This window comes from Peromyscus maniculatus, chromosome 15 (assembly GCF_049852395.1).
Source record: "Peromyscus maniculatus bairdii isolate BWxNUB_F1_BW_parent chromosome 15, HU_Pman_BW_mat_3.1, whole genome shotgun sequence".
Classification (NCBI taxonomy): Eukaryota; Metazoa; Chordata; class Mammalia; order Rodentia; family Cricetidae; genus Peromyscus; species Peromyscus maniculatus.
Window position 1 is genome coordinate 74,424,343 of NC_134866.1, and position 19,125 is coordinate 74,443,467.

Consider the following 19,125-nt stretch of genomic DNA (forward strand, 5'->3'; position numbering starts at 1 on the left):
AAGGACCATGACCCATATTTAAGGTGGAGGTGAGTCACTTCTGGGGATAAATTCATTCAAATTACAAAATAGAAAATGTACAGCATAAAGGTCAATGAATGCAGAGAAAAAGGGAGTTCCTGATTTGACTCAAGATGCTCTCCGTAACCACAAGAAAACAAATTGCCGAGAGGGCGTGGCTTGGGTGGGTGGGGGTGGCTATGAAAGTCACGGCAGCCATGGCTCAAGTTGGTTGGGAAGAATGTCTCCTCCTCACGAATCTATGGGCTATACATTATAGTACATTTAGAAATCTTTATTTTTGTTAATTAGCCATGAATTCTGACTCAAACCAGAGACCTAAGAACTACCTTAACCACTGAAAAGTCTGACTAAATGTACTGCTGCTAAGTGACCACTAGACCTGCCATCGTTCCAGGTAAATCAAAGTTTGAGTGGCTGTCTTTATAAAATATTTAATTAACCAGGTTATATAAGTATGTGTTGATTCCTTTTGGTTTTAAATACTCAAGTGTTCAATTTGTCAGTGTCTAGGAAAAGTGACAGATTTCTCTTCAAATGGGGAGTTGGATAGCTGTTCTTCTGTTGGTCTTTTGTTTCTAATTAAATGTGTGTGTGTGTGTGTGTGTGTGTGCGCGCTCGTGTGCATGCATGCCAGTACATGTACACCATGGCACATGTATGGATGTCAGAGGACAATTCTTAGGAGTCCAATTCTTCTTCCTACCATGTGTTCTGGGGCCTAGCATTCAGGTCATCAATTTTTCCTAGCACGTGCTTTTAACCACTGAGCCACCTTGTCAGGCCCTGCTGTCTCATCTGTCTCCTTTACTGAACAGACTGTTTGCAAGTTCGCTCATCTTGTAGCATGTATCTCCTTCATCCCTTTTGGTGGCTGCTAATACTCCAGTATACGGATCTGTCACATTTTACTTATCTATTCCCGCTTCATATCCCCTGTTTAATATTGCATAATTACATATCGTTTGTCTCATAAAAGATTAAATGATGGCAGTTATTAGCAGGAAGATCTGTTTTCTCAGTTCTATGATGCTACCATCTATGCATTGTTGCTGCAGCTTTAAAAAAGAACCTAAAAACATTTTCTTTGCCATAGACACTAACAATTTCAGAAATATTGATGTAAAAACAGTAACTGTCCCCCAATTAAGAAATCACAATGCCATAGAAACCACTGTATTTTAAATGACATATTTGTGCTAAGTCATGGAAATGCTTACCATTGTCAGTCTTGGACTCTTTCATCTTCACGAGGGTATCGTAGTACTTGTTGGCACATTCTGGGATTATGTTGTGGATATTACTATAAGAAGACCTCAGTACAGACAGGATACGTTCCGACTGCTTTCTATCCAAACACTCATTGACGTCAACGACCAGTGAAACCCCTGGGTCATGAGGACAAAAAAGGTCCTGATCGTCATTACCTTTTACTTCTTAAGGTATATAAATACACACTTCAACCTTCTAGGACGGCATTGGTGTTTTGGTATTAAACCTTTTCTCTGTCTGATAGTCTGGCCATGCACACCCGGCCAACCACCAGCTCTCCTTTCCGTTTGGGTTGGAAAAAGGAGGTTCTACGGGGGCATTGTGGTATTGTATTCCCCCAAATATTGTGCATGCTAATAAACTTATCTGGGGTCAGAGACAGAGCAGCCACAATATTAAACATAAGGGATAGGCAGTGGTAGCACACGCCTTTAATCCTAGCATTCCAAAGGCAGAAATCCATGTGTTCAAGGATACAGACAGGCATGGTGACTCATCATGCCTTTAATCCCAGAAAGCAAGCCTTTAATCCCAGGGAGTGGTGGTAGAAAGCAGAAAGGTATATAAGGCGTGAGGACCAGAAACTAGAAGCATTTGGCCTGGTTAAGCATTTGGCCTGGTTAAGCACTCAGGCTTTTGAGCAGCAGTTCAGCTGAGACCCATTCTGGATGAGGATTCAGAAGCCTCCAGGAAACAAGACCAGCTAAGGATCCGGCGAGAACTTTTCAGATTCATGCTACAGGGCATGGCATGTTAAAGCTCTAACAGTCTCTGGTTAGGCTTGTGTGGGAACGAGAGTAACTAGGTGGTGCTTGTTGTAATGTAAATATGCAGGGTGCATGCAGGGAGGCTCCACACCGTGACGTATGTGTTGAAGACTGATGGGGAATTGCGCACCAATGGTGGACGTGCAGCCCTGATCTGGAACCTATAACTGAGAATTCACTTTATGAAGACAATTATTTTGGAGTCAGTCAAATACTAATTCAGCTATGGAAATCTTAATATATTCTCTTGTATTAAACTAGCACCGTTGACAAGGTTGTCATAACCAACCTAAGGAAATGTTCTAGAAAAGCACAGTGAGTAAGATGGGCAAAGGAATCCAGAAACTTTATTTTGGATCAACTTAAACTTAATAAACCTTTCAAATTTCTGCCTCGTCCCATAAATAAAGTCATAGTGAACTCTCGGATGCTTAAGGGAATCTAGTGAATTCTGTATTATTATCTACCTTAGTTCTAGGAAAGAATGCCCTGGTCCAACCAATGAAATTGTTTTTGTAACCTATAAATACACTAAGTTAGCAATGAAGGGAGATAAGGGGAAGCCAAGTTAAAATACTCTCAATATTTAGAAAGAAGATCTTGATGCAGAGAAGGGGAAGATGGATGTTCCCCCTCACCCACATGTCAAACTCTAGCAAATGTTAAGTGACTGTCCTTATTAGCTTTGTCAACTTGACATAGCCTAGAGTCATCTGAGAGTTTTAGCCTTGATTGAGGAATTGCCAAGTTCAGAATGGCCTGTGGGCATCTCTGGGGAAATTGTCTTGATTATTAATTGATGCACGAGGACCCAGTATACTGTGGTTAGCACCATCCCTAGGTAGGAAGCCCTGGACTATATAAGAAATCTAACTAGGGGCTGGAGAGATGGCTCAGAGGTTGAGAGCACTGACTTCTCTTCCAGAGGTCCTGAGTTCAATTCCATCTGCTCACAACCATCTGTAATGAGATCTGGTGCCCTCTTCTGGCCTGCAGTCATACATGCTGTATACATAATAAATAAGTAAATCTTTAAAATAAAAAGAAATGTTAAAAAAAAGAAATCTAACTAAACAGGAGCTAGAGAGCAAGCCAGCAAGCAGAGTTCCCCTGTGGTTCCTGCCTCTGGGTTCTTGCCCTAAATTCTGTCAATGATAGATTGTAACCTGGCTATATTAGCCAAATAAACTCTTCTCCTTTAAGTTGCTTTTGGTCAGAATGAAAGTAGAACAGAATATATGGTTGTCATCCAATTATGCTTGCATGCTCCTAAAATTATGAGTAATACTATGAATAGATACAGCTGAAGGATCATGGAATGTGTTGACTTTGGCCAGCTTGGAGTCAACGCCTTGTGAATCCAGAGATGCTCACAGACAGTATCAGGAACTTCTCCAGGAAACTCCAGTGAGTGCCGAATGACAGATACAGACAGCAGCGAGCCTTTGCTCTTGTGCTGAGCGAGGTTAACAGTGGTCATCCTCCTCTATCATTTTCTCTCCCCCAGGAAAGCTCTGGAGGATGACGAGCTGGCATGGGAAAAGTCTTTGGTTTCAGGGAGGCAGGAGGAATAAGCAAGTGACAAAGAAAAATTCCTGCATGAACTACATGGGACGGTTGCATTGAACTCACATGGCCAAACTAATTTTCCTTGAAAGATGTATGATGAAGGCACAAGCTCTTGAACACAGAAATGTTTCCTGTAGCTGAATGTGGATGAGCAAGAGAGCTGCCACACGGGTGGATTTCCAGTACTGGAACTCTTTTCCCTGAAGATCTAAAACAGGTCTCTGAAAACCCCCAACAAGCAGCTGAGCACTTATTGCTCCTCATATTACTAACTGTGGTGCCCAGGAGGTGTTTAATGCTTGTTGAGCAAAGCAAGTGATACTTGGGAGGACATTGAGTGTTTGGGTGTATTCTTTAGCACTACATGTCCTCCAAGTCCCTTGGTTTTTGGGATCACTTCCTACGAACATCTGTATGCCAGCAGCCCGTGGCAATCAAACGCTTGGGAGTTTTGTGGCTTCTGCAGGAAACAACCATGGACTTTAGAATTGTGCATATGGGAAGAGTAGGCTGGCTCAAGTCTGTCCCAGGGGTCCCCTATGAGTAGAGCAGATTAGTTCCAATGCCCAGGATGCACAACATCTATTCTGATGACTTAGGAACTGACTCTGTGGCTGGTGGTTGAGTCATAGATAGTAGAAAATGTCAGATAACTTGCCTTCAAAAAGTCAAGTGCTTTAGACCTTAAGCCTCACACCGGTGGGCTCTCTTTAAAGGTTGCACTCACAGGTGGGTAAACAACCAACATAGCAACCACTGGTTCTTTAACGTGTAAAGCATGGGTCTACATATGGTACACAAACAGGTATACAACATGTCTGTGGTATTGTAATGTCAGGATGAGAAAAGTCTAGGGAGAGATTTTTACTCCTTAGGGTATAATGATTGGGTGGGGGGTGTTGAGAAACACTGTACTAAGGACTCCAATGTTCAGGGAAGCAAGATACTCCAGTGAAAATAAACACATTTTCTGGCCTATGGTGACATACACAGGCCAATGCCCTTTGTTAAATCATCTAGGATGCTTCAAACCTACAAGGAGTTGGTTTTCATGAAAGAAGGAAGAATGTTTTTAAAAGTAAGATGGAATTTCCATCAAAATCAGGACATTCTCATTTTAATGTCTGGCTATAGATAGCCTTAACTGTAAAAAAAAAATCAGTTTTATCGTTGCATATTATAGGAGGGGTCACAACTCTTGTGGCATGGGACAGAACTCAATGGGTTCAGAAGAGTTCTGATGGACAGCAGAGCCACATGAGCTGAGAAACTTCTAGCTTTCCTAGTCAAGGGACCATGGGTCTCCATGTGAAAAACAGACCCAATATTCACAGGTTATATGTAAGGAAAACAATGAATAAAATAACTTTTAGGCGGGCTGGATCTCTAAGAAGGGGGCATGCGAGGTTGAGTATCTACATTACAATCTCATTTCTTCAAGGTGCCTCAGCTGATCATGACTATCTTTAGTGTATATGCAAATTAAAGACTCTTACACATCCCTCTTGAATTTATTTTTTTTCTCTTAAGCATTGGAGTCTTAGGAAAGAATGACTTCAAAGTTCCTAAGGGCATAAAAGTCCAGTTCAGAGAAATGAACGCATTTTTTCCAAGCTAAGGAAACAAAGCCCAGATGGGCCTTGCAGATGCTGCTCTATCTGGGGAGGAGACGAAGCTGTTTCCACAGCACTCTGTGACCTGATGGCGCAGGGTCCAGCCATGCCAGGGGGTGGCGGGTGGCCACATTCCACTTTTAGGCGTCTCATTTGATTTTATGTTAGGGAGATGGTTACTGTATCAACTTAGACGCAATTTCATATTCTTCTTTGATAACAGAGGTATAAAACAAAATAAAAATTTTGATCATTTGAACCAATGTAGGGATTCTGCTCATGGCATTCCAGAAGAGGACAAGCAACAGTAGAGTGTATTAAGTAGACTCATTGAGTCCCTTGGGAGAGGGGCTGCAAGTGAAAACCCCATTGATCACCTGACTTTCCTGCTCTGGGGAAGCAATGGTGACATTTTGAATTAGAGTTCATTCAGAGCCAGGATCACCAAAAAAAAAAAGAAGAAAGAAAGAAAGGAAGAAAGGAAGAAAGGAAGAAAGGAAGGAAGGAAGGAAGGAAGAAAGGAAGGAAGAAAGGAAGGAAGAAAGGAAGGAAGGAAGAAAGGAAGGAAGAAAGGAAGGAAGAAAGGAAGGAAGAAAGGAAGGAAGAAAGGAAGGAAGAAAGGAAGAAAGGAAGAAAGGAAGGAAGAAAGGAAGGAAGAAAGGAAGAAAGGAAGGAAGAAAGGAAGAAAGGAAGAAAGGAAGAAAGGAAGAAAGGAAGAAATCTGCTAATGTCTTTCACACATCCCTATTCCCCAGCAGTCCCTATGCAGAAGGCCATGGGTTCTTCTGGGAAACAGGTTAACAATACTATTTTTGAACTGACATTCTGCCTCCATTAAAAGGTCCTGTGGGTTTTTCAATAGACTCCATCATGGGTATTCAGGGGCCTGGATTGTTTTCATGATTCAAGTTAGATCTCTCTCTTCAATTTTTTTCTTACATTTATTTATTCATTTATGTGTGTGTGTGTGTGTGTGCGCGTGCACATGGAAAACAGAAGACAGCTTATGGGAGTCAGCTTTTACCCTGTGGGCTCTAGGAATCAAACCCGGGTCCTCACACTTGGCAGCAAGCACCCTTACCCACCGCGCCATCTCATTGGCTTAATTTTTTTTTTACATGACCTAGAACTCTTCCATCTATACAGCTCAAGAGAGAAATAACTACCAGCCAACTTCAAGTATGGAAATATCATGAGCACTTGGCCCACTCCATCAGTCTCTGATTCACACTATTTCAGAGTCAGCTATCAGATGCAGCCACACCCATCTGCCCTTGGTGATTAAGAGCTGACACCAGTCGCTGCGAGGCTGACCTTGCATTTTTCAGTGCCTGCCTCCTCTCTCTCCACCTTTTGGTCTGTCTCTTTGGGAAAACTTCTGCCAACAATGGAGAGCATACAAAAAGAGAATTGACATTTATTGTGAAGAACTAGTTTTCTGTGGATCAACAGGACAAAAAGGATCTGATTTCAACACCCAATTCCAGAGTCTACAAAACATGTTTGCTCTCTGGATTTTATTTGGCAACACTGTCCCATTTTGTTGGAGACAGCACCCGGTGACTGGAAACTAGCTAGTGACATGCTTGTTTAGATATGACGTGTTTGTTTGCACTAAGAACTGAAAAGCATTCGAATCTTTCCAGAAATTCAAAGGGAATGACTTCAGGTGCGTACCCACAGCAAAGGCAGGCAGGCTTGACAAGCAAAAGGAGGTGAGGGCTTACATTGCTTTGCTCTGTTCTCGTCCACGTTGGCCGCATCGATGGCTTGCTGTATCTCATCCAGCCAGAGAACTTTAGACACACTCTCAGGATCCTGGAACAGGGACACAGAATCACACAGTGAGTGCCGATGGAACAGCATCAACACTGCTCCTCAGGAGTCATTTTATTATCATCTCCTAGTTCTTACTCAGCAAGCACCAGGCAGCACAAACCGGCAACAGGCAGGCCACACCAGCCCCTAGATCAGTGGTTCTCAACCTGTGGGGGTCGTGACCCCTTTGGGGGTTGCATGTCAGATATTTACGTTATGATTCATAATGGTAGCAAAATTACATTAGGAAGCAGCAACGGAATAGTTTTATGGTTGGGGGTCACCGTGGGAGGAGGAACTGTATGAAAGGGTCGCGGCATCAGGGAGGCTGAGGACCACTGCCCTGGATGGACAGATGTGCTGCTGTCTCAGGAGGGCTTCATTCCTGCCAATCAGGTCTGTATCATAGTCGTTCTGCAGTGAGAACTCCCAGTCGTTTCAAAATGGATGTCTCATTATATCCTTCCTGTTTGACTTTAGAAAGAAGCCCAAGCTCTCTCCTCAGGACTGAGGATCCAGGTCCAGTGACGGGGCCTTGCCTGACTCTCTAGCTTCTTATTCTCTTCTCTTGGACCTCACAGCATCCTTCTTCAGGCCACAGCACTCCTCCACCCTAGCTGGCTACTACCATGTCTCATAACTCATAACTCAAATGCCACCTCTATTAAAAGCCATCCGTGGCAACCTTGGTTGGCACACTAAGTGCCAAGTTGTCCCAGGGTGCCAGGGGATGTTTTCAATTTGAGGGAAACAGTTGATACCCAATGTTTGCCAGACACCCAGACAAAAACAGACACAAAAATACGGTAACTGGTCTGAAGGAGCGAAGAAGAATCTCTTGTAGCAACCAGAGCCATCAGAATACACTGCACTCAAGGTGATATTAGCTGTGGCACATGGGTGGGAAGTAGCCAAGAGGGGTTGGTATGCAGGAGAAAAAACTAAGTAGTTAACACTGGCTTCAGAAAGAAGCAGCAGTGTGTGTGTGTGTGGGGGGGGGGGTGGCGGCGGTGGCGGCGGCGGTGGTGGTGGTGGTGGTGGTGGTGGCGGCGGCAGCGGCAGCAATTAGGATGACTTTTAGTGTTTCATGTTCAGGTGAATTCTGATTTTGCTACAAACACAGTGTTGGCAGATATTAAAGGAAACTTCAAGTCAATTTTCAAGAGTAGACATTAAATACTTTAAGGAAAAATTTAGAATTCCACTTTTAAAACCAAGATCTATTTATGTAACGTACATTAGGCTTTGCCTGCTGTATAAGGAAGGTGTCAGATTCCCCTGGAACTGGAGTTACAGACAGTTGTGAACTGCCACGTGGATGCTGGGAACTGAACCTGAGTCCTTTGGAGGAGCAGCCAGTGCTCTTGACCTCTGAGCCATCTCTCCAGCCCCAGAATTCCACTTTTTAAAAGACTGACTTTACTTCTAATTATGTGTATACGTGTGTCTGTATGTATGAGCACATGGGTGCCATTGTCCTCAGAATGCACAGAGGGCAATTGGTCCTGGAGCTGGATATAGGCAGTTGTGAGCTTCCTGACATGCACGCTGGGAACTGAACTCAGGTCTTCTCTAAGATCAGTGTGTACTCATAACTGCTGAGCCATCTCTCCAGCCTCCGGAATTCCACTGTTAGAATGTGAGTGCTCATTTATGTATGTAGGGATAAGTGTTGTGCTCTAAACCTGGCATCCAGATGTCTGGGAGAGGCTGTGGAGATAACATGGCTGGCAAGCACAGGGACCTGAGTTTGATTCCCTGGGACCCACTAAAAAAAGAAAAGCCAGGAGTGGTAGTGTGCTATTCTAATTTCAACACCGGAGAGGTAGAGACAGGAGGATCCCTAGGCTCACTGGTCAGTTAGCCTCACTGAAATGGCAAGTTTCAGGCCAGTGAGACACCCTCCCCCCAAAAAAAAAGGTGGACAGCATCCAAGGAATGACACCTGGTGCTGTCCTGTGGCCCCCATACACATGTGCATGTCTATACACACACACACACACACACACACACACACACACACACACACACACACACCTATTAGCACAGTGCACCCCCTCCACACGTACACACATATGAACACACATGTATATGCTCATGTACCCATGCATAACTGTGGTACATGGAAAGAATCAACTCTGGCATTGGGAGTCCTTTAGGGTAAACTTCACTCAGAGCTCAGGAAGTCCTGCGTCTGGAGGGAGAACTGACACTCCCCAGCTTCCCCCAGGAGCTTTGTGAGATAACGTGTGGGGTGAGGGCTCCACACCAGTCACACGCTGCTTCCTCCTGCGTTATTGGGAGCAGACACAGCACTCAGAAAATTCAGGAGGCCTGCTTCCTGAATCATCTCCAGCTACAGCGGCCATGTGGGAACCATCACCAGGCAGCTTAGTAATTTCTTAGGAAATGAAACTTTGGAAGAGGTTCAAGCAAAAACAAAGAATGAGAGGCTTGAAGAAGAAAAGGAGACAGGAAAGCAGGATTAAAAAAAAAATTTACAGTGTGTGTGTGTGTGTGTGTGTGTGTGTGCGCGCGCGCGCGCGCGCGAATGTCCTATGGTATGTATGTGGAGGTCAGAGGACAATTCTGTGGAGCTGGTTCTCTTTCCACCTTTAATCTAGTTTCAAGGGTTGAGGAGCAAGCAAATGCCTTTACCTCTGAGTCTTCTCACGAGCCTTAGGATTTTCTTTTCTTCCTATTTTTAAACCGGAAGAAACCCCACCCTCCCCAGGAATAATTTAAAAATCAACGACACAAGATTCCTCCCGTCTCAGTCATCTTCTCCTGAAGAACATGTGGCATCACTGTAGGAGATGGGCCACACACACTCTTGCCTGGATTAAGAAGATGGTGACCGTTCCACACTGAAGATTAAAGTCTCAGAAGGCAAACCGGAGTCAGACTTTGCAAAACCAAACAAATTTCAGTCAACAGTTTCGAGACCACGATGGACTGAAATAAAGTTCAACACAAAACCAAAAGTGAAGACAAAAATGTACGGATGTGAAGTCTCCCTGTTAGACGCTCACCAGAAGACTGGGAATAGCGCCCTGGTGGCCAGGCCTTCACCTAGCTGGACAGCCAGGCTGTGCACGTGAGCGAAGAGCAGGTGAAAGGACCAACAGCGAGGCCTCAGGCAAATCAAACCATAACTTGCTGAACTTGGGTGATGCCAAGAAAGTTTAAAACAATTTTCTGGGTTTACGTTGCTACAGTACTAGAACATTCTACCTTGGTTTATGGTGCCACAGATCATACAGTTGAAGTGTTAATCTGATCTTTGAAAATGACTTTGGAAATAAATTTAATCAGGATGCTAAAAGTTAATATAGACCTCTCTATTGTTTCCTAGTTACCACTTCTGCCTTTAAGTCTCATGCAAAGTTGGAATTTTCCAATTCTTGATGCATTTTAGAGGTTGAGTTGTCTGACTTGGAATTTAATCATATATTGTTCATTAAGGGCAAACATTAGCATCAAGTTTTCTTTTTTTATAGTTTGTTAAATATACTTAACACTAGTAAACATTATGATGGCTAAGACATAAATGTGATATGTGTGTGTATGTGTGTGTGTGTGTGTGAAATTTAAAATGCTTATTATATAGACCTGTTCATCAAGATTCATGGAATAAAGCAAAATCTTGTACTTCCGTATTTTATTATGCTTTTAGTTCAATCAAATAGAGTTGCTTGTACTTCAGTACTTTATTATGATTTTTGTTCAATTCAGATAGAGTTGTTTGCCATGAGTCTGCCCTGTAACCTGACTCCACAGTTATTAAAATGGCTTAGAACACACTGATCTATGATAAAGGAACTTCCAGAAACAACCAAACTAAGTTCTGGACGAGCACCAAGGTAGGCAGAGAACCTTCTTCTCTTCCCCTCTGAAACAGGGTCTCACTGTTCCTGAGGCTGGGCTCAAACTCACAATATAGCCAGGGTTGGTTTTCAGCTCACCGTGGTCCTCTTGCTGCAGTCTGTCAAGTGCTGGGGTTATAAATGTGCACCCTGATACAGCAATCTAATACCTCTATTACAAGTTCAACATCTTAAATATTTGCCAGGACTGAGGAGGTAAGTCTGTTGGTAGAGTGCTTGCCTAGCAAGTATGAAGCTCTGGGTTCAGTCTCCAGTACCCCAGAAGCCACGCATGCATGTGATCCGAGAGGCAGAAGGATGAGGAGGTCCGGGAGTTCAAGTCAATTTTCAGCTACATCTGGAGTTCAAGGCCAGTCTAGGCTATATGAAACCCTGTCTCAAAGAATTAAAAAAAAAAAAAAAAAAAAAAAAAAAAAAGGAAAGGGGGGTGGTGTGTGTTTGCTTTTCATGTTAATTTAGTTTATAATCATGTGATCAGTTTAGGAACTAAATTTTGAAATAGAACAAAAGAAAGTACAATTCCATTTTGATTTTTGCGAAAAAATTGCATATTATATTCTGATCACACTTTCTCTTCTCAACTCCTCCCAGATCCCTCCCACCTGCCCAACTCCCCTTTCTATATTTAAACAAACAAAAAAAATAGAAACACACACACAAACATAAAAACTGGAACTAAAATATACAAGCAAAAGGCCAATAAGACAAAAAATGCTTCAACAAAGCGGTATGAGAAAAAAAAAAGTCCACAAACCCACCATTGACTTCCCTTTGTGTTAGCCAAACACTCCTGGGCAAGGGGCCTACCTTGCCACGTGGTTAAATACACTACCCAGTGAGATTCCATCAGAGGGAATTTCCTTGGCCAGTAGGAATCAATTGCAGATGGCTTCTTGGTCAGTGGTGGGAGCCTATGTCCACTTCCCCATCTCGCTCTGGGATCCTACCTGGCTTGAACCTGTGCGAGCCTTGAGTTCATATATACATCAGTCCCGTTTTGTCTGGAAGACTGTTTCCTTGGAGTCATCCATCCCATTTGGCTCTTACAATCTTTTTGCATCCTGTTCTGGATTGATCCCCAAGCCTTGAGGGAAGGGGTTTGATGAAGAAGACATCCTATTTAGGACTGAGTGCCCTGGAATCTCTCTCCCTCTCTGCACATTGTCCAGTTGTAGGTCTCTGTGTTAGTTCCCATCTACCGTGAGAAGCCTCTTGGACAATGGCTGAGCAAGGCACTGGTGTAATTTCTAACTATTCATGTATAAAATAGAAACTCTAACTCTGGAGCTCTGTTTTTGAAATGGGGAAAAAACTGAGCTGTGGAACCAAAGCTAATTACTGCTCTGCATCTGTTCTCAGCTCTGTTTTGCAAAGGACTCTGCAGTCTCTGCCATTATTTAAATGCCCTGGGGGAAAATACAGCATCGGTACTAAATGAAATAATGGCAGGGGGTGAGGAAGGGTTAAAGGGGTAACACACTCCAGAGAGTCTCAGCCTGAGTCACTCATACGGAAACATCAAGTGTCCACATCCTTTCCCTGCAAAGGCAGGGCAAGTCCCTGCCCACACAGTGCAGGGTGGACATTTCTCAGGCTTCCACTTGCTGCTGGTACATGGAGCAGAGGCAAAACCTGCCTGTGCCTCTGCACACTTGATAAATAACGCTCCATAACCGGGTCTCAGGACATCGAGATGAAAGTCCTTATCTTGACTGCTGCTAGGCTGCTGCTTCTGCCGGCCACTTTTTGCCAGAGTGGTGAGTCTTCTTCTGGACTTGGGGATGGGGGAGAGGGGGACCGTTCGTGCTGTAGGAATCAAATGAACCTACTCCTCTTGTCTCCTAAGAACTGGGAACCCAGTGAACCCAGAGGCAGAGTTTGATCTGGGTTATTAAAAGGGAATTCATGGAGGTATCTAAAGTTTGTTGCCAAGCCAAACCTTGTTAAAGATCAATTGTTTTCCACTAGGACTTACACATTTGTGGCAGAGTCGAGACTTTGTGTACAATTAAGTCGGAAAACAATTTTCTTTGTGAGGAGTCTTTGCATTTGTGAATTTTTCTGATTTAGAAAAGATTGTCTATTTTCCCCAAGGGATTAAAAATTTTTTAAATTTATAAATTTTATAATTTCTGTTGAGGCACAGGTGGGGAAAAGTACTGCCACCAAGGGTCATTTGGTTTCAGCAGCTCGTGATGTTAACAGTGTTTCCAAAGTTAAATAGCGTTCTTTTTTTCTTAAGCTTTCAGTACCAGGGAGTTCTTGCTTCCTCCCACCTCCCATGCATATGTGTGTATGTATATACAAATATATATATATATATATATATGGTATGATTATGCATAATTGGTTATGCATAATTTTAGAAATATGATCTCCCAAATAGAATTCCTTCACCTTAAACATGTCTATTTTACCCATCACAATGTGGTAGCTTATAACTTTCTGCTTGCTCTGAAATGAAGCTTTCAGACAAGATTGCATCCGGAGCTCGCTCTCAGGTCACCGGGGCAATCCACAGTGTTAGGAGGGGGAAATGAGATGAAACCAAAATTCAAGAGAAGGCAACCCTCTGCAAAGGAATGGTCCTTAAGTTGAGGTCCCTGCAGAGTGTTTAAGGGGACCCATGGCAGGGGCTGTCCAAGCAGAGTTTGGACAGGCTTAGGGGTTCTTTGGGAGGGTAAGTAAAAGAGCTGAGCCACAGCTGAAAGGAAATGAGTTACATGAGAGGGTTCCTTCCTGATGCCAGTAACGCTTGGGAGGGGTGGAAAGTGAGCCCTTAAGGAGACGCAGGCCATGGATTCATTCACCCACGGCCACGGGGAGATGTGATGGGAAAATATGTCACCAGGAAGCAGAGGGCCGTTCTCCCTGGATTAGACTCTGAAGGCTTCTCCCAAGCTGAGAACATTTCAGAAACATCACACCAAACAAAACCCAAAGAATTCTTGTTTCTTTATATGAGTAAAACTGAACAAGGAGCATTATTCTTGAGGTTCTGGCTAACAGAAGGCCTAGCTGGAGCCAGACCTGAGATCTCACAGAAACAGTCTCTGCCCGGCACATTTGCAGACACCGAGTCTTGCTCAATCGCAGGATCATCTAAAAACTGACCAACACATGGTTTCATCAGGCTTCTCACCAGGCCTTGGAGGGAAGATATTTGCACACACCATTCTGCCCAACTGGCCAAAGCACTTGTTTTGAGTGATGTCTTGACTTTTCCCAAATGTAAATGTGTAGAAGGATTTACGTGACTGAGCTCAAATGTCACAAGACATTCCTCTAATGCTCACATCTTTTAAAAAAAAAAGATTTATTTATTTATTTATTATGTATACAGTTTTTTGTCTGCATGTATGCCTGCATGCCAGAAGAGGGGGCCAGATATCATTACAGATGGTTTTGAGCCACCATGTGGTTACTGGGAATTCAACTCAGGACCTCTGGAAGAACAGCCAGTGTTTGTTCCTAACCTCTGAACCATTTCTCCAGCCCTAGTGCTCACATCTTAACACAGATACACGAATGCTACCCTCCAAATGATCTTTTCCTTGAATGACATCACGAGTCATCTTCATACAGCAGTTTTCCTAATGACACTGACCCCCCCCCCCACCTGATATGCTGAATTCAACCTGTACAGACTCCGAGGTCTATCGGAGTTTACACTTGGAAGCAAAGGCTAGAGATGAAGTCAGGGAGAGGAACTGGCTCTGAATGAGGACAGTCCACTGAACATTATCCTTGAGTATTTAAAATGGATGATTCAGGGGTTGTGTCTGGACCTCAGTGGTTAGGATTAGCATTTCAGATTGGAATGTATGAGGTTTAAATTGGCATTTGAGGAACTTGATAACATGAACATGGTAAGTCACACCAAATGTCTATAGCACATAGCTGGTATGTGTCTTTTTTTCTATTTTGGTTTTTGGAGACAGGGTTTTTCTGGGTAGCCCTGGCTGTCCTGGAACTCACTATGTAGACCAGGCTGGCCTCAAACTCAAAGAGATCTGCCTGCATCTATCTTCCAAGTTCTGGGATTAAAGGCACGTTCCACCACTGCCTGGCTATGTTTCTTTCATTTTAAAAATTCATTTTTAACCCTTCAGCTCACCACAGTAATTTCATTTTTTGATTTTTTTCTGTCTTCTCTCCTCTTAAAATCTGGCATTTCTCCTAAAGCTGTCTTTGCATTCCTCCTCCTCCTTTCTCTCTCTCTGGGCCATCTCTCCACTCTCCTAATTTAACTACGGACTCTTTGAAGACTAAGGCATTCATACCTCACATTTGCTCTTGGCCTTTGGGAATGCCACATCCAGTTTTCCACCTGCCCGCCCAACATTTTACAGACTAACTTTCCATCAGCTGTCCCAGTTCCGTCACACCCACCACAAGCTGAGCTTTCAGCCAGATGTGGTGGTGGCACACACACTTGGAATTCCAGTACTCAGGGAGCCAAGGCCGGAAGACCAGGCCAGCCTGGCTTACAGGGAGACCCTGTCTCAACAAGCCAAGCCAACCAACCTCCTAGAGACCTGAGATGTGAATTCCTTTCCCACTTTCTCCCCTTCATGCTTGCCCGATCCCAGTTATAAACAGCATCCTCTTCCTCCCAGTCATTTGGAGTGGAAACCTCCAGTTAGGCTGCCTGCAGACCTTCCTCTGCAACCCATCTGATGAAATGCCCCTCAGGGGCCAGCTTAGCTTCGTGTTCCCATCTTCACCTTCCCACAACCTTGCCTCTAGTTGAATGGCTCACCCCCCTTAGATCTGAGCAATTTGGACAGCAGTCCCCACAGGAGGTCCCCCTTGCCTTCACAGTCTTCTGCCACCCAACTCACTTTAAACACAAGTCAAAACCATGGCTATATTAGTTTCCTGGGCAGGCGATAGATAATAAATGTTCACATAGTGACTGCTTTAGATGACACAGGCTTACCATCTGATTCCCCTGGAGGTCAAAATTCTTAAAATCAAGGTGTTGTTAGGGCTATGTTCATATGGATGCTCCAGGAGAGAATCTGCGTTCTTGCCTTCCACACTGCCTCAAGACACTGTTCCTTGGCTCCTGGATCCCTTTTCACTCTCAGAGGCAATAGAAGAGCACTTCCAGCCTGACTCTGATCCTCTTGCACCATATGTATAAGGACTTGTAAAATTTAGACCCCATGGCCAATCTAGGGTTCTGCCCTCATCTCCTGATAACTAACTAAATCACCCCTTTGCCACATGAGGTAACATATCCTAGGTTCTAGGAGCTGGCAGGTGAAATCATGGGTTGGGTGGAATGTTATTCTATCTACCACAGTAGTTATTCCTCTGCAAATTCTGTGTGCAGAGGATGGAGGTGGAGGTCAGTGGTAGAGCAGCTGCCCAGCACTGAAAAGCCCTGTGTTCAATTCCCACCAAGGGGAGAAGACTTCTGTGTGTAACCCCAGAATGAACAACTAGATCATGGCTCCAGAAGACAGTTTAGGGTCCCTTCGGGAATGAACCGTGTGACTTATTTTTCAAATTCATCTCTTAGATGTATCAAATTAGCACAAGACAGGGCATGTCCATGCACCTTCTCCTCTGGTCTAAGAATTGCTTGCAGACGGCAGTGGAGTTGAAAACTGCCATGTAAGTGTGCAACTGACATTTTCAGAATCAACTGACTGGCCATTCCCAGATTCCATGCTCAGCCATCACCATGGGTGAGAACCTTCCTCATGTATTAAGTTCTATCTCTGTAGCTTGCTCACCTTTGCCCAAGCTTATCTTTTCAGTGACAGTTTGCTTGAATACTCCACTTGGCTAATTACCTCCTGAATATATATATAGTTTGTAGGCAATAAAACATTTTTCTGTAATGTTCCATTGCGCTGTTTCGTTTCATCTAAGGACAGTGGTCCTCAACCTTCCTAGTGGTGTGAGTCTTTAATACAGTTCCTCATGTGGTGGTGACCCCCCAACCATCAAATTATTTCCATTGCTACTTCATAACTATAATTTGCTACTGTTATGAATTGTAATGCAAATATTTTTGGAGACAGGGGTTTGGCTGAGGGGTCACGACCCACAGGTTGAGAACCACTGATTTAGCACTATTATGAAGTCCTGACATGCAGGGGACTGTCATCTAGCTGTTCTCACAGGAAAGCACAGTATGGGGCATATCATACATATTATATTCATGCCTGTGGATTGTATCATCTATAGTGATTTTTTTTAAATGACCCCAAGTTCTATAACTACAAAGATCATGTAGCATCAAACATTTCATTTTATTATCCAAACCACAGGTAGGACTTGGTAACAAATCATATGATGATATTTCTTTTTAATTATAGGCACGAAAAATGTTTCAGAGAACTCAGGACAGCCAACCTTAAGTATTAAGACCTTCAATGGAGCTCCCTCCAATACCTTTGAGGAATTCCCGCTTTCCGACATAGAGGACTGGACAGGAGCCACCACGACTGTAAAAATGAAATGTCCTGAAGAAAGCATCTCAACTCTCCATGTGAACAACGCTACCATGGGATACCTGAGAAGCTCCTTAAGTACCAAACTGATACCTTCCATCTACATCCTGGTGTTTGTGGTCGGTGTACCAGCGAACGTTGTGACCCTGTGGAAACTCTCCTCGAGGACCAAATCCATCTGTCTGGTCATCTTTCACACCAACCTGGCCATCGCAGATCTCCTCTTCTGTGTCACACTGCCATTTAAGATTGCCTACCACCTCAATGGGAACAACTGGGTCTTTGGAGAGGTCATGTGCCGCATCACCACACTCATCTTCTACGGCAACATGTACTGTTCCATTCTCATCCTCACCTGCATGGGCATCAACCGGTACCTGGCCACTGTCCATCCTTTCACATACCGGAAGCTGCCCAAGCGCAACTTCAGTCTGCTCATGTGTGGCCTGGTGTGGGTAATGGTCTTCTTATATATGCTGCCTTTCGCCATCCTGAGGCAGGAGTATCATCTTGTCCAGCCAGAGATCACCACCTGCCATGATGTCCACAACACATGCGAGTCTCCATCTCCCTTCCAATTCTACTACTTTACCTCCTTAGCGTTCTTTGGATTCCTCATTCCGTTTGTGGTCATTGTCTACTGTTACACAACTCTTATCCGCAAGCTTAACGCGCAGGACCGCAGGTGGATGAGGTATATCAAGGCAGTTCTCCTCATCCTTGGGATTTTCACAATCTGCTTTGCTCCTACCAACATTATACTCATAATCCACCACGCCAACTACTACTACAACAACACCGACAGCTTGTACTTTATGTATCTCATCGCTTTGTGCCTGGGGAGCCTGAATAGTTGCCTAGATCCATTCCTTTACTTTGTCATGTCAAAAATTGTAGATCAGCTTACTTCTTAGCCAACGTTGGCAAGAGCCTCTTAGAGAACAAGGAAAGATATTACTGAAAGTGTACCTGCTGGAGCCGACTTGTGCATGGCAGCAACGGCCCAATTTTTTTTTGTTTGTTTTTTGTTTTGTTTTGTTTGTTTGAGACAGGGTCTCACTGTGTAGTCCTGGCTAGCCCAGAACTCACAGAGATCTGCCTGCCTCTGCCTCTCAAGTTTTGGGATGCACAACCAGGGCTGGTGAGAGCTCCATTTTTAAGCTCCTTTGAAATAATGCTTCAAACATCAAATGTCATAAAATTATTAGGATCAAAAAATACTTTGTCAGTATTTTAAGAATGTCTTAATCTTAAGTAAAATGATCATTATTCTCCTTACGACAACTGACACATTTCTAGTTGCCTTCCTGATTCTCCAGGCTTTAAATATTCCCTCCCCTCCTGTGAGTGGCATTGGCATCCTGGGAATTCAGCATTACTGGCGGCTCTTTGAGCAGCTATCCTGTCATGGTTGCATCCCTCACCAGGGCCCTGTCTTCGTCCCACGTCTGCCTTAAAATGTCCTCATTGCCAGCTGAGCGGCAACAGATCAGGCCAACCCTCCCTGAGAATCTTTCTGAATACATCGCGCAAACCCTTCCCTGGACCCCGCACTGCTCCTGAAATGACAAACCCGAGGGTGGCTTTCATTACCAGCTGCCTAACAAGACCTGTGAAGCCACGCCTACCATCAAGTTCACCACCAACCTGCCCTCCCTCCCTTTTCCTACTGCCCCCTCCCCGCCCCCAGGGAAGCCCTTCCTGGCAT

General features: G+C 44.0%; 2 protein-coding genes across 5 annotated transcripts in view; one reads left to right on the plus strand and one right to left on the minus strand.

Moving 5' to 3' along the window:
• Iqgap2 (IQ motif containing GTPase activating protein 2) overlaps positions 1-19,125 on the minus strand; it is a 278,808-nt gene that overhangs the window by 63,477 nt on the left and 196,206 nt on the right. For all 4 annotated transcript variants that reach the window (XM_006985748.4, XM_076552086.1, XM_076552088.1 and 1 more), the window contains 2 exons: positions 6,970-7,060; positions 1,242-1,409 (listed from right to left, as the gene is read on the minus strand). In XM_006985748.4, the coding sequence (XP_006985810.2) occupies positions 1,242-1,409; positions 6,970-7,060 (259 nt within the window). The remainder of the gene's footprint in view (positions 1-1,241; positions 1,410-6,969; positions 7,061-19,125) is intronic.
• F2rl2 (coagulation factor II thrombin receptor like 2) lies at positions 12,553-18,476 on the plus strand. Its single transcript, XM_006985747.4, has 2 exons — positions 12,553-12,704; positions 17,283-18,476. Exons 1-2 carry the CDS (start codon positions 12,641-12,643, stop codon positions 18,329-18,331), a joined length of 1,113 nt encoding a protein of 370 aa, XP_006985809.1. The 5' UTR covers positions 12,553-12,640; the 3' UTR covers positions 18,332-18,476.

Bases quoted from the DNA above. Each gene is read 5' to 3' on its own strand.
- F2rl2 (XM_006985747.4), top strand. From the start codon at position 12,641: ATGAAAGTCCTTATCTTGACTGCTGCTAGGCTGCTGCTTCTGCCGGCC. The intron at 12,705-17,282 runs GTGAGTCTTCTT...TTTTAATTATAG, and splicing joins GGCCACTTTTTGCCAGAGTG to GCACGAAAAATGTTTCAGAG.